General features: G+C 41.7%; 2 protein-coding genes across 3 annotated transcripts; both read left to right on the top strand.

Moving 5' to 3' along the window:
* Nucleotides 1-598: 598 nt before the first annotated feature.
* LOC306932606 (E3 SUMO-protein ligase RanBP2-like) lies at nucleotides 599-11,496 on the top strand. Of its 2 annotated transcripts, XM_079514466.1 has the most exons (3): nucleotides 602-659; nucleotides 844-943; nucleotides 9,688-11,496. In XM_079514466.1, the coding sequence occupies exon 3, from the start codon at nucleotides 9,700-9,702 to the stop codon at nucleotides 10,747-10,749; it is 1,050 nt and encodes a 349-aa protein (XP_079370592.1). In that variant the 5' UTR covers nucleotides 602-659; nucleotides 844-943; nucleotides 9,688-9,699; the 3' UTR covers nucleotides 10,750-11,496. The 2 variants fall into 2 exon arrangements, with proteins under 2 accessions (XP_079370593.1, XP_079370592.1); XM_079514467.1 differs by lacking the exon at nucleotides 844-943 and having other exon boundaries at nucleotides 599-659.
* Nucleotides 6,483-8,136, top strand: LOC306932786 (E3 ubiquitin-protein ligase TRIM39-like; the record flags this gene model as incomplete). The annotated part of the gene is made up of 1 exon (XM_079514711.1): nucleotides 6,483-8,136. One exon carries the CDS (start codon nucleotides 6,483-6,485, stop codon nucleotides 8,115-8,117), a length of 1,635 nt encoding a protein of 544 aa, XP_079370837.1. The 3' UTR covers nucleotides 8,118-8,136.
* Nucleotides 11,497-15,913: the final 4,417 nt, after the last annotated feature.

Below are 15,913 nucleotides of genomic sequence, written 5' to 3'. Positions count from 1 at the left end.
TAGGTCAAGAACTCGAGTAGCAGTTATGATTATTAGTTTTCTGCATGTTTGGTGGTAGATACAAACCAATATGCAAGGGAGGCCTTGAGGGTGCGTGCAGTACATGTGTATCATCCATGAGAATTAGCAATTAGACATTAATGGTGCTTTTCCTTTATTACATTTAGTTTTCCATATAATCTTTTCATTCATTCATTTCTGGTTATATTTTAAACCGTGGTTCTCAAAGTGGGTACGGGGACCCCCAGTGTCCCCAGCAAAATGAGCTTATACAGTATAGAATCAAAATCAGGTCAAACCAGGTCGCTTGCAGATACAAGCGTTGTGAGCTTGTAGATCTGCTATTTAAAACAAGAAAAGCTTTTTTTTATATATACCTACTGTACAGTACAGTGCATAGATTTACTATGCCATTGTCAAGGTCTGTCTCTCCACAGACCATGTCAGCCCTGGCCACTCCCACTTTCCTTTCCACTCTGCAGTCCCATTCACTCACCTGTCTCCAACTCCCTCGTCAGCCCACCTGTGAACACTTTTGACAAATTACCTGCTCACTATATAACTGGACTCTTTACAAACACTCACTGTCAGAACATTCGTCATTGTCCCTGAGCTGTATACCCCGAAGTTCCTGGTTCTTGATTTTGTCTTCTTGAAAGGTTTGAGTTTTGGACTTAATGATTTACTGCCTTGTACTCAAGTTTTGCCTTTTTGGACGTCTTAGTTCTATTTTGTATTTTTGAGCTTGGAGTTGCTATACTTTTTGTTTGTTACTCCCTTGGGCTTAAATAAATCATTGGATTTTAAATCTTCCTGTTTGTGGCTCTGCATTTTTGGGTTCAGTCTTCCTGCTATCCTGACAGACATGACGCCAGCAACACTGCCACTGGCATAATCTTCCCCTTGAGGAAGCAATTCCCTGGCCCTTTGCGAGGACTAGCAGGTAAACCCCACTGGGATTCCTCAGTTTAGCATCAAGACGGCCTCTGTGTTTGACTGTATTCACCAGGTAGAACTTCATTAATCCCACGGGAGAAATGCAGGTTCACCTTCACACAGCTGATGGCTGCTCAGATGGTCATGATATGAGAGCTCGTGGGGTTGGGGAGCTGTTAGGGGTTAAGTGACTTGCTCAGGGACACAGACTGGGCCAACCGTTCACCTTCTGATGACAAGACTGTCTCTATGAAATGAAATGAAATGATTACTATATTTACCCAGGGTATCTGGGCTAAGCTCAAGAACTTGTTTCCAGCCAGGCCCTGCTCATAGAACATTTCATCGTAGTGGTTCAATGCCTTGTTCAAGGGGACTTCAGCGGTGGTAATTTTAACGTGTCGGACCGCTGGTTCGAACTGGCGACCTTCCGGTATCAAGACCGCTCCGCAATCCGTTCAGCCACCGCTGCCACAATCAGCTATGCTATGCACTATAGCTACGCTGTGTGTGTGTGTGTGTGTGCGTGCGTGCGTGCGTGCGTGCGTGCGCGCGCGCATTCATGCAATATAAGTAAGATATATATATATATATATGATATGTGAATACAGCAACTGTGTTTTTTTAGCTAAAGGTCAAGCTACAGTTTAGGCAGGCAGGGTAACAGCTCTGACTGTGTGTAACCTTAGTACAACATCTTTAACTTTGCAGGTTCCATGTTCAACTGTGAATTTTGACTTTGCACTTATACTGTAATATTATGAGATTTAGGCCTGGGCTACACCTCTATGGATCTTTTGCAAAACGTACATTTATGTGTGCGTTTGGGCCTTTCAGCCACACGCAAACAGCGTTTTCGGCCACTCAAACGGAGGTTTTTGGAAACGGAAAATAAGTGAAGATTTTCTAAAATATCCGGATCAGTGGATCATGTGTAGTCATGTGAAACGGAGCTTTTGAGAAACAAAACAAAACGGAGGCTCTCAAGCCCCTTTTATGCTGCAGTCCTGATTGCAAATTGCTCACCAGATTCTCGTGCGTAAAGTTCGTCTGACAGCTATAGACTGTAGACATGCCATATTTTGCTCTCGTCATGGTCAGAGAGAGAGAGAGAAAATAGCTAGTTGGTGACAAAGTATACAGTGGGTCATGTCCTGGCTGACTCCTGGGTGAGGAACGGTCTAATTCGTCGTATGTTGTAGAGTGTAAACCTACAGGATCGAGTGACCGCTGTGATGTGTGTTTTGAACGAGAGCTGACTGTCCAGGACAACACCAAGGTTCCTGGCTGTCGGGACAGACTTTACCAGGGCGTTGTCTACGGAGATAGTTAGCCCCCGCATAGGGCACGACTTAGCAAATATTGTTTGGATTCTTTAGTCTCTTCGGTCCTGCAGCAGCTTCTCCCTCCTCCTCATTATTTTCCAAAAACAATATTTAAACATAAATTAAAACAGTAAATGAAGAACCATGTATGAGAAGGACAAAATCAATCACCAGAAAAAAGGACGGGTGTTTTTGATGAATCTATCATGGTTAAAATGGAGTTTGAAGTTACAATGGGTTTGTATAGGAAGGGGGCGTGGCAGCTAAAATTAATGTCAAATATCTAAATACTGAATTGAGTAACTTAAAAACTGTCTGGGTGTTCACATAAGACTGAGTAGACTATGAAATTACCAAAAAATATTTTGACAGTCCTATGTTATGTCCGGGTCCAAGTGGCACCAGCTCCCGCCCACTTCTCATTGTAAATGGCAATATATCTAAACGCGTGAATCTTTTTACAATGACGTTATTTTTCAGAAAGGAAGCCATTGAGGGCTAAAATGGGTCTTAATGCTTCCAACTCGAGTAGAATTATTAATGTTCTGTACAAGTGTCCATAACAAAGAAAATATATGATGTGTAGACAAAGACTTATTATTATTGAACGTGGTAACAGTTGCTCAGTACAATATTTCGGGGAACTCATCCTGTCTGATTTTAGGTATAAGACTTGTTGTTGCCGACGATTTTAGGTAACTACTTTACAGTATGTACAGTATAACCGGCACACCACTTATGATTATGTATTTTTATTAAATGTTTTTTTATTTAGTTTTAATAATATGCATACATTTACATAACGGCAAAAAAAATAAAGTTTTTTTTTTTTTTTTTAGACTTCTATCCTTAGATTAGACGTTGATTAGCGGTTGTTTAAACGTATAGACCATCTAGACGTTTAAACAACCGCTAGTCAACGTCTAATAAGAATAGACGTCTAAAAAACTTTTTTTAGACGCTTTTTATCGCATTTTTAGACTAATATTAGACTAATATTAGACAAAAAAATGCTCAGTGGGATTGGAGGATACATTATATGTAGGATTGTTGTATTCATTTACAACACTAGTACTTCACATCTAAATAGATTATTTACTTGTAAAATGATACAGAATGGAAACCTATTCCCACTTTGTCTTATTGCTTAGTACTTGTCTTTGATTCCTTACAATATTTCCTCTATGCCACACCACATGGCTATTGGATCCATTTATGAACAATAAATGTTTTTTTTATGTGAAATCTTTGATTTTTACTGGTCCACCACTGCAGAATCTAGCGATCCAAATCCACCGCATTGTTGTTGTATAATTGCGAATAGTAATCATTCATTATTGCTAGAGTATAGAGTGTTTGTTCAGTAACTCAGGTTCTCCTAGTCTCTCCAGCGCTTTAGTAAGCAGAAATACTGTACATTTTCAAGTCGGGATACTAATCTCTTCCAATCAGGAAACGGCATGGACAAGTGAAAGTGGACGTGATTAATCAAAAGAATTACATGGCAGAAAGGTTTAGAACTGGAACACTCTAAAATTGAAGCTGATCAATTATCTTCGTGTGGTTCTCTCTCCTGATTGGATAAAGTTGGTGTCCTACCTGTATCCAATAGAAGAGTTACATTACAGTTATTTCTTTCCCCAATAATATTTGTGTGACTTGGATTTCTGGTTCAAACAGTGTATACAGTTCCATAGAACATATAAAGTATCCTGATAAATGCGTTGTTTTCTTTGGCGTTTGAGGCATAAAGTATGTATGTTATTTACATTTGACAGTCAAAACAACAACAAATCAAACAAACAAAGTAAACTGAATAGGCCTACTGGGGTAGCAAGACATATTAGGATAACACTGACTGGACGAAAGAGATTCAGAGATGACTTTCCAGAGTAATTAACCTGTATAGACCAAAATGCAGCTGACAAACTATACAGTGCATACAAGCCTCCCTTCTGAATGAACACACGTGTGCTTTAGGCCTACAGTAAAGCAATATTTTAAGGACTTTGATCGCATAAAGTAGTACACATACATTAACAAGGCAGCCAGGTGAACAAGGCTTGCCTAACTCTAATGATTGCTGAAAAACTGCTTGTAAATATATTTTCTTCATTTGGAGAACAATTTCAGCTGTTATCAGATAACATCATACAACAATACAATGACAATTGAATAATACAAAGACAATGCTACATATTTACATTATCAACTTTATCAAAGCAAGAAAGATGCCAGTGAAGGGTTAACTTCTAGAACGTGAGGTCAATTAAAAGCACTGCAGTAAAAAGTGCTTTTAATTGTTATATTATTGTTCAAGATCAGCATTACTTCTTTTTCAAGAAGTCTACACACAGAATTGTGATGCAGAGAGAATGTGGAATTGTTATTTTGATCAACAGTATTAGCTGGTTGCGTCTCTCCTATGGTACCAGATCAATACAGCATGGAATTGTGGGTCTGAGAGGCTACATGTCATGAAATGGTGGTTCGTGGCTCAAATGCCGAATAAATAATGAACCTTGATATGAAAAGGGTCGAAAACCACTGTTCTATGCTGTCCATTACTCTGTCTGTCTGTCTGTCCTCCCCTCCCTTCTCATGTCCTATACTCCTTCTCCTCTTCCTCAGTGTTTAAGCTTCAGTCCGTAAGGTGTATGTCCTATACTCTGGATTCACGCGTCATTCTCCCACGTCGGTGCCAAAATGTCCACTTCTGAGCTAGGATGGAAAGCCTGAGATATTGCACTTTGAGCTTTGACATGCAATACAATACACTGGTCAACCAGTAATGGTCCTATGCCTGCAGTGTCTGCATTTCTCAATGGAAGACACCAACTACAACCACCACTTTGGATATTATTGTATTAACATAATATCATACAGATTCACTATAATGTCATGGATTTCACCTTCAATTGAATTCTGAGAGAGAGTAGCCACTCTACAAGCTCACAACAGATCTGTATCATAAATGACCTAATTTGTGTTTATTTTTTAGAGTGGTTGCCCCCCTGTGTGTGTGTGCTGCACTTTGTCACATCATGAAATATGACACCAGTTAGTTAAGGTTTAACTGCTGCTGTTGCGTAATCTCAATGACGTTTCAAAAGCGAAAGTAAAAACCACAGCAGACAACAGAGCTACGTTCTCAATAACAACTTCAAATCACCACGATTTTCTATAAACCGAAAGGAATTACAGACATTGACAGGTGAGCATAGGCTACATAAAACTTTTCTATACAGAATACAGACCAAAAACACATCTTTTCTATTTCTGTGGTTCTTATTTTGTGGTTCTACATAATTGTCTCAATGGAGTGTTTCAGTGAGGTGGATTCTCAATATAAAACTACTAGGCCTATATGTATAATAGCTTGATCAGGGTTTTTAAAGAAGTATCCTTTAAGAAGTACGTTTTACTCTTGTGTGTGTGTGTGTGTGTGTGTGTGTGTGTGTGTGTGTGTGTGTGTGTGTGTGTGTGTGTGTGTGTGTGTGTGTGTGTGTGTGTGTGTCCTGTATTTTGTCTACCATTCTGTATGTCTTGTCTGTTTCTTGAACGAACGGTCATGACGTCATGGACGCAAAGCAATTTTCAGTGCCAGCTGACAATAAAGTTGTATATACCATGATAACCAGAAACTACACAAAAATGAATTTAATCAAAAAGCAAAAAAAATAGATAATAAATAAATAAATGACCAGACATAATAACAAATATAGTTAAAACCGGCACACATTAGACACAATCTAACACAATCTCTTTCCTAAACACATCACTTCTCAGTCTTTTCTTAAAACCAACTTTGCTGGTGATTAATATAACATTTTGTGGAAGTCTATTCCAGTAAGTGATTGCCCTGTACATAACCATTTTTTTCAAAGCATAAGTTTTGGGTTTAAGCTGGGTGAAAGCACCTGGTGCAGTAGTTGTGAGTGACTATCACTTGCAAGCAACAGCTGAGATGAGATGACAGATAAGCGGGTTTATGTGACATGTATATATGCATGTGTGTGGGGGGGGGGGGCGGCTGGCTGTGTGGGAGAGAGAGTGAGTTTGTGTGTGGCTGTGAGAGAGAGAGAGAGAGAGTTGTGTGGTTAGGTTGCTGTTCTTTGGTTAATTGTTCTTCATGTGAAGTGCATTAAGTCCAATGGTATGAAATGTGCTATAGGCCTACACAACTGACTTGACTTTCACCTTTGTTCCCAGTGTGTAGAAATGGCGTCTGCCAGCAGTCTCCTGTCTGAAGAGCAGTTCCTGTGTTCTATCTGTCTGGATGTGTTCACCGATCCAATCGCCACTCCATGTGGACACAACTACTGCAAAGCCTGCATCACACATTACTGGGACACTAATGATGTGTGTCAGTGTCCACTGTGTAACAAAAGGTTCTTTAAAAGACCGGAGATCTTTGTCAATACTTTAATTTCTGAGATGGTTGATCAGTTCAGGAAGTCAAAGCAGATGAAAACAACTTCCAACACCATCCAGGAAGCTGCTAAACCAGATGAAGTGTGCTGTGACATCTGTTCTGAGAACAAGCTCAAGGCCGTGAAGTCCTGCCTGGCGTGTCTGACCTCCTACTGTGAGACTCACCTGGAGCCTCATCAGAGAGTCACAGCGTTTAAACGACACAAACTCATCGACCCTGTGAAGAACCTGGAAGACTTGATGTGTAAGGAACATGACAGACCTTTGGAGCTGTTCTGTAAGACTGACAGCATTTGTGTTTGTCAGTTCTGCACTAAGTCAGACCACAAGTTACACCAAATTGTATCTCTGAAAGAGGAATATGATGAAAAGAAGGCTGAGCTGGGAAAGACAGAGGCTGAAGTTCAGCAGATGATCCAGGAGAGACAAGAGAAGATTCAGGAGGTCAAACACTCAGTAGACCTCAGCAAGAAAGATGCAGACAGAGAGATGGCAGACAGTGTGCAGGTCTTCACTGCTCTGGTGAGCTGCATTGAGAGAAGCCAGGCTGAGCTCATTAATGTGATTGAAGAGAAGCAGAAAACAACAGAGAAACAGGCTGAAGGCTTCATTAAAGAGCTGGAAGAGGAAATCACTGAGTTAAAGAAGAGAAGCTCTGAGCTGAAGAAGCTCTCACATACTGAAGACCACCTCCACCTCCTCCAGAACCTCACGTCCATCAACACCCCTCCACACACAAAGGACTGGAAAAAGGTCAATGTCCATCGGTCTTCATATGTGGAGATAGTGAGCACAGCTGTGGCTCAGCTGGAGAAGACACTCAGTCAAAAGATGAAGAAGATGGGTGATGCGCTGACGAGGATCCAGCAATATGCAGTAGATGTTACTCTGGACCCTGATACAGCACAGTGCGAACTCATCCTGTCTGAGGATGGAAAACAAGTGAGTCATGGAGATGTAAAGAAGAACCTCCCAGACAACAAAGAGAGATTCTCCGAAAGATTCTCTGTTTTAGGAAAACAAAGCTTCTCCTCTGGAAGGTTTTACTACGAGATTCAGGTTAAAGGGAAGACAGCTTGGTATTTAGGAGTGGCCAGAGAGTCCATTACCAGAAAGGGATCAATTGCATTTATCCCGAACAATGGTTACTGGGCAATATCATATAATGAAAAACAGTACAATACTCTTGCTAACCCTCCTGTCATCCTCACTGTAAGAGAGAATCTCCAGAAAGTGGGAGTGTTTGTGGATTACGAGGAAGGACTGGTCTCATTTTATGATGTGGAGACCAGAGTTCTTATCTACTCTTTCACTGGCTGCACCTTCACTGAGAAACTCTATCCATACTTCAATCCACATAGTAACCAGAGTGGTAAAAATTCTGTTCCCCTGACTATATCTCCTGTCAATTACACAAATTAGACACTGTCCATGAAAATATTCATTGTGATTTAAGTGTGTAAATTTAAAGGTATATTCAGTGATTTTACTTAATTCAAATATCACTTATTTTTATTTTTTTTCTGGATAATCCTCCCTACTATAGAGTGTGCTGACCATATAAGGAGTTCCTCCCTGTCCCCAGTGAGCCCCTGGGGTCAAAAACCCTAGTTTCAGTTTTGGTGGCGGGTGGCAAAGCCTTCATCCAATCAGGATGAGAGGGGCCTTCCTCCAATCATGATCGACTGGGGGCGGGCCTTGGTGCACATGCTGTTGGCCTGTTGCACTTCCCCCCCACTGTAGAGCGTGCATGTGCACATTTTGTTACCGGGGTGGTTTTCCAAATCACCCAAATCACTGAATGCTCCTTTAAGGTTTGTGTTATATTTTCTCATCAAACTGTCAAATGCATCCAACTAAATGTTCTAAAACTTTAAAACTTTTCAGATGACTAAGAAATGACTAAACGGAAATGTATTCTAAAGACAATATTAAGACAGGTTTTGGGTCTGTATGATGCTTTGCCTTTTTTATATAGTTTTTGTTTTTTATTGGGGACAAATAAATAGCATAATGGCAAAATTCATTGCATATGGTGTCACCCATTTTATTTTTTTAACATCACAAAACAAAACATCACAAACAGAAAACAACGTACAAACCCCCCAAAGAAACAAATAAACAGCACAACAGGACAAAATTAAAAATAAAATAAACCGGCCATGCCACCTTCTGGTTTATTAGGCTTAGGCCCGACTCACACCCGGTTGCAACAGATTGATGTATGCTTGTTGTATGCAAAGGGTGTGATACATCTTGCCCCAATGCATTTCCAATGGGAGTCACATGGTTTGACACAACATTTGTGTTGTATGAGGGGGAGGGGGGCAGTCGAAACACAGCCGAAAGCCATACAACAGCTTGTAGTCCAAAATGTTGTATCAAACCATGTGACTTCCATTGGAAATGCATTGGGGCGGCCATGACACTTACATCTTGCTTACAACAAGCATGCATCAATGTTGTATGCTAGATCGAAAGGTGTGAGTGAGGCCTTAGGCTGAGCTCACACCTTTCATGCAATTCTCGTGCTCGTTGGATGCTCGTTGGGTAGTGTCATGGCCGCCCAATGCATTGCCAATGGAGGTCACATGGTTTGACCCAACATTGTGTTGTGTGAGGGGGAGGGGCGCACGACTGCGCCCCTCCCCCTCACACAACACAATGTTGGGTCAAACCATGTGACCTCCATTGGAAATGCATTGGTCCGCTGGGCGGCCATGACACAACACCCAACGAGCATCCAACGAGCACGAGAATTGCATGAAAGGTGTGAGCGCCTTCTAGGGCGTGCGCGACATGAAAAGGCTATGTGGTGCTATGTTATTTTAAATATATTATGCCTATATATGCCAAGTATATGCAGAATGTAGCCTATGCTGCATATATATGCCATATTCAGGTTAATATATGTGCATACTGTATATGTGGATGCTGATGAAGAGGGAACAGGTCTTGTAGATCTTAACTCTGTCTCCTACTGTGTCTATAGGTGCGCCTGCTGATGAGGAGGGAACAGGTCTTTAAGATCTGCGCCAACCACTACATCCGGGCCGACATGCTCCTGAAGCCCAACGCCGGCTCCGACAAGTCGTGGGTGTGGAACGCCATCGACTACGCCGACGAGCAGCCGCGCACGGAGCAGCTCGCCATCCGCTTCAAGACGGCGGAGGAGGCGGCGCTCTTCAAGACGCAGTTCGACGAGGCGCAGAGGATCGTCGCCGAGGTGCCGCCGGAGACGTGCGACGATGGCGAGGAGATGGAAGAAGAAGAGGCGGCGGCGGCGCCCGCCGCTCAACCCCCGGCGGCGAGCGCGTTCGGAGCCCAGTTCGTGCTGAAGAACGGCGAGTGGGACTGCGACGTCTGCTGCGTGAGGAACAACGCCACGGCTACAAAGTGCGTGGTGTGTCAGAGCGACAACCCCAACGCTTCGTCACAGCCGGACGGCGCTGAAGCCAAAGCCCCGTCGGCGGAGGAAGGCTCGGCCTCGGCCTTCTCCTTCAAGTTCGGGACGGATTCGTCCAAGCCCGCCAGTTCCAAGCCCGTCCAAGCCCGCCAGTCCTTTACATTTGGCACGACCAGTTCCAAGCCCGTCCAAGCCCGCCAGTCCTTTACATTTGGCACGACCGCTGCCGCCGCCGCAAACGACGAGGACCCCGCCGCGAGCAAGCCGCCGCCGTCGACCACTCCGTTCGGCTCCGGCTTCGCTCAGTTTGTCAAGCAGTCGGGGCAGTGGGACTGCGACACGTGTGCCGTGAGGAACGAGAGCTCCGCGGACAGCTGTGTCTCCTGTCAAACGCCCAACCCCTCCTCCTCTAAGACAGCCCCGCCCCCATCTGCTCCCGCCGCAGCCAAACCCTCCGGTCCCGCGTTCGGCTCTGCATTCGGGGCACAGTTCGGTAAGAAGCTGGGGCAGTGGGACTGTGACACGTGCTGCGTGCGAAACGACGCCTCCGCCAACAACTGCGTTTCTTGTCAAACCCCCAACCCCTCGGCACCGACCACAGCAGGGCCACCTGCCCCGAAACCCTGTTTTACCTATAGGTATAGGTAAAACACTGCCAGTCCTCAGCGCAATGGCCCGTTGCGCAAAGAAGTTGAGATTTTACTTGTGTGATATTCAGATAATCTTCAACCGATTGTTATAATTCAAAGTGGTATATATTCTGTGAAGTTTATATTTTCATTGGGTGTACAAGTCATGTTTTTAATATGCCTTTATCAAATGATATAGAGAGATGGGTAGTGCCCAAGTCCTGTTAGCCATGCAGCCTATATGATCTGTGGTGCAGGCCTATACACTCTCTCAATTACGGATTTTCCCAGAGGTTAATTTCACTGATGTGTACAACACTTATTCAAATAGTTTCATTTGTATTGGAGTGCGAAGCTTGAACAATAGGTTCATTGCGGACCGCTACGGATAAACTGTGGATATTAACCTATACCAATAAGGACTCAGGCCAAATGCCATTGCGCAGTAGCCTACACCAACAAGTCTATGCGTGGTGTGTGCATAGCCGCATGTGAAACTATATCGTGCTGTATTTTGCTCTCCATTTCATGGTCATGGTCATGCGAGGAGAGAGAGAGAGAGAGAGAGGGTGCAGAGAGAGAGAGAGAGAGGTGTGAACGGTTTCGCATCGTGCGTATATGGCTATTTTAGTTCTTTTTCGTTCTTTCTTTTTTGAATTATTATTATTATTACCACAGTACCACAGCCCATAGCCATATAGAACCTCAGACTTTATTGAATAAAAAAACTTTGGGGGATTTAATAATACAAAATTAATTCCTTTAAAAGAAATACATTTTGGAGAAAAAAAGGTGAAATGCCACCTAATTCTTAATCCTTTTCCTTGTCTTTATTATGGGCCAACTTGTGAAAGCTGTATGCTTTTATTGTGAAGGGTCTCAGTTCTCACAGCCTGCATATTTCCACGTGCTGAAAATAGCTGATCGACAAGCTCACAACGTGTTGCGGACGCAACGCGTTGTGAGCTTGTAAATCAGCCATTTTCAGCATGGAACACGTGTACGACGAAGAATAAATCAGGCATCACTGCGCTTCTGTGGAGGGAGGGAGCTGTATTGTGTTGGCCGAACGAGGCGATCATGTATGGACACTTGGACAGCTATTTTTCGTCGCACATTATGTTTAATCACAGTCTAGACTCTAGACTATTGATCCGAATCCATCACATTGTTGTTGTTAATGTTTTGGTTCGAATTGCGATAGTAATCATTCATTATTGCTACAGAGTATAGAGTGTTTGTTCAGTAACTAGGGTTCTCCCCGTCTCCCCAACTCTTTAGTAAGCAGAAAATACATTTTCAGGTCAGGATACTAATCTCATCCAATCTGGAAACAGATTTGGAACTGGAACACTCTAAAATTGAAGCTGAAAAATTATCTTTCTCTCCTGATTGGATACAGTTGGTGTCCTACCTGTATCCAATAGAGTTACATTACAGTTATTGTTTTTCAATAATATTTGTGTGACTTGGATTTCTGGTTCAGAGATGTTTTTCAGTGTATAATTAACCTGTATAGACCAAAATAAGCTGACAAACTATACAGTGCATACGAGCCTCCCTCTTGTACAAACACACATGTGCTTTAGGCCTACAGTAAAGCAATATTTTAAGGACTTTGATCGCATAATTAAAGTACACATACATTAAGAAGGCAGCCAGGTGAACAAGGGTTGCCTAACTATTAACTCATGAAAAACTGTTTGTAAATATAAACATTATTGTTGGAGAACAATTTCAGATAACATCATACAACAATACAATGGAAATAGAATAATTGAAAAATGATGTTACAGCAGTTGAATAGCAGCCGGGACTGTTGCGGTCTCCAAACAAAGTATGTAAAATAACAAGTGGCTCAAAGTGGAGACCTCAACATAAGAACGGACATCACAAAATGGACAAGTTTTAACGATTTTTATTAACCACTTCCCCACAGAAGCATTAAAGCATTAAACAAACAAAATATCAAACCAAATGCATGTTACATGTTACAGGTACTTTACCAAATCAGGAGAACAAGGAGAACAAAGGAGACCTGGAGATGCCGGCCAAAACAGGAGAATGAGGGGGGGCCCAGGCCACGTCGAAGCCGTTCCCCCCTCCCCTAACTTAAACCAACTAACTAATACCAACGAAAACTATAACTGCCGGCCATCCCCAGGCCAAACTAAACTAAATTAAGTTTAACTGAAAAGTATTGACGTGGATTGGGACTGAGCTGTTGCTCCGAAGTGGGTGATGATGTCCAGTCGCAAAGCGTGCCGTGCGTGCACATGGCACATCTCTCTCCTGTTTAGGTAATATAATAAAGGGTGCACCCTTGACTGCATTCCGTTGTCACTGTGCCTGCCGACCATGTGCGTGAACGCTGTTCCCGAATATGTCCTTTATTAGCCTACATTATAGCGTGACATTTATTTATACACCTCCAAAATAGCCACTCTACAAGCTGACAACTGGTTGCGGACGCGACTTGCCACTTGCCAGAGCAATGATAAAGTGTCTATCATTGTGTGTATTTCAGAATCATGTTTTTAAATTATATGGAGAGAGAAGATCAAGTGTCGGGATTTGGAGATGTAGGCTACGCACAGCGGCACATATAAGCGTGACATGCATTGCTGACAGAATGCAAGAAACATGTTCCACTTCCACTCACAATTTAGGTGGCTTTTAAAATGCGGTATTTATTCCTTCATTAAAAATATGATAGGCCTATGTATTTGGCACCTCATACCGGTAAGTGAAAATATAAAATCAAATATAGCCTACAATTGAAACCTGGTACTGCAGTGATTTTCTCCTGTGTTCAATGGGTTTCTTCGTTGGTGTGTGTACACAGATATCTTTGGGCAGGGCAGGGAGGACAAAAATATCCGTTTAGCAAAAGATCCTTATAGGTGTAGCCCAGGCCTTAAATTGTATTGCGGGAGCACACATAATTTCGTATGTAAATTATTTTAGGTGCAAGGTGCACATGTAGTAGTAAAATGTACTGTATTCAATACTATTACCTCTGTGCCTGTGTGTTTCTGTCTATGGACATTTTGAATTGTGCTTCTTACATGCAGGTCATGCTGCTTTCTTGATCAGTTCTGTCTAGAAACGGAAACCTTTTATCAATGCAATTATGCAAGCTAACAGCATAGAAGGTTCAAGGTTTAAGGTTCAACTTTATTGTCAGCAATACCAGTTACAAAGTAAAAGGCACGTGAAATTCATTGTGCGTTAAAAACTCATACAACAGCTACAGTCTAGTGTCAAGTAACTAAGTTGCTTATAATTGTTATAATTGCTTATAGTTGCTATAATCAAAAACTAAAACCTTGTAAGTAACCTAAGGCCTTGTAGTGTTCAGTGTCTATTCATAAGTCTGATGGCGGAAAAAAAGAATGTTCCATTGTCTCTGTGTGTGGCTGGCGAGGCTGAGGAATACTATTTTAAAAACAAACTAGAAACCTACACAAAGTAGGCCTAGTTCTTAATTAGTTTAGTTAAAGATGGAGTGCCACGATTTTTTTCCACCCTAAAATATGATCATCAGGTACTATTATAATATAAAGAGGAAGAACTTTTTCCAAAAAGTGTATAGTATTTGTATTTTGGGGGGGTTAGGGGAGGGGCTGATAGTGTGATGTCACTATATTACTGTTTATTTCATTGGCCCGTTTGACTGTCAAGGGTTCAGCCTCCAGGAAGAAACCCTAAATACAAAGTTAATACACCATTGCACATAAAAACGACTCCAGGGTGTCTAATGAAGTACTGTCACCTCATAGACACTTGAAAAACTGGAAAAATACAAAAAATGTGGCACTCCATCTTTAATTATTAGTTATTAACCCTATCAATATAGACCGTCTCATTCCGATGCTCTACTACAGTAGTTACAGTACATTGTATCATTCTGATGTTATCTTGATCATAAACAGCTTGATCATTTCACATTGTCGCTCGACTCGCTCATTCATTAGCCTAATGAGTTGAAGATACAATCAGCAATTATTTATCCTGTCTTTTTTTGGTGACATAGTTTAGTTATTTATTTAGCCCGCTATAATGATGTGCAAATATTATAATTCTAACCAGGTACAGTTTGCACATCAAAATACACAAGGAACTCATAGCATGTACTTATATTTATAAATATATATATATATATAAATATATATATATAAATATATTTATATTTGACTTTTTGAAGTTTTGAAAGTGGTTTTATAAATATTTAACAAATTCATATTATTAACCAAAGCTTTGACCAAATAATAATTTCATTGTATCCATCAAACACATTTATTTTGCCCCTTCAATTTCCTATAAAGTAACGGCATTGACTATATTATTATGCGTTTTCCCTCAGACCAAAGGTGGGAGAGTTTCTTTCAACTGCAGCAGCAGAAAGTGCTGATCCAGCTAACCTGGACCGCTCATATCTCACTTGCCTCAATCTTCAAATAGGTCAGTGAGTCCTGGCCTTTCCTCATCCTGGCTAACCGTCTGCCAATGCACCCTGATATTCATTAGCCTAATGAGTTCAGCTGACATCCACTCAACCAATGTCAGTACAGCGACATTGCAGTCGTCCTTATACAAACAATCGATCGTCTGCCCCCACGAGCAAACCACTGACAGCCGTTTCAAGGTGACATGGTGGAGTCAAAGATACAATCAGCAATTTATTTCTCCGCCATTTTTTTTGTTTTTGTTAGACTTGGTGATAGAAAATAGGTTATGAATTTATTTAGCCCGCTATAATTAAAATTCCAGTTGATATTTTTTTGCAAATATTAGAATTCTAACCAGATGGGCCTCATGGCTCGGCATTGATTGATTGATTGAAATATTTATTAACAGTTTGCAGAATTACAGTACATTTCAAGCACACAAACTCAATACAAAGACTGTTAACTGTGAGTGGACGACCCAATTAAGCATTACACTTGTTTACAAGAGGGTCCACCATGTTCAATTCATCAAAACATTTAGAGACGTACAAATAGACACTTCTATATAGTCAAAGAACAGAACAGGAATTCATCATAGAGGTGAAAAGAAACATATACAGTGAGGGGAAAAAAGGGGGGGCGGTGGGGGGATTCAGATTTTTACGGGGGCCAGTTTCGAATTGCAGCCATCCGTAGGTGCCCTTTGAGAGCGGTTTTGAAGGAGTCAAGGGA

This window comes from Electrona antarctica (assembly GCF_951216825.1).
Source record: "Electrona antarctica genome assembly, chromosome: 11".
Lineage (NCBI taxonomy): Eukaryota > Metazoa > Chordata > Actinopteri > Myctophiformes > Myctophidae > Electrona > Electrona antarctica.
Note: the sequence above shows the minus strand (reverse complement) of the source record. Positions and strands in the feature narration are given on the sequence as shown.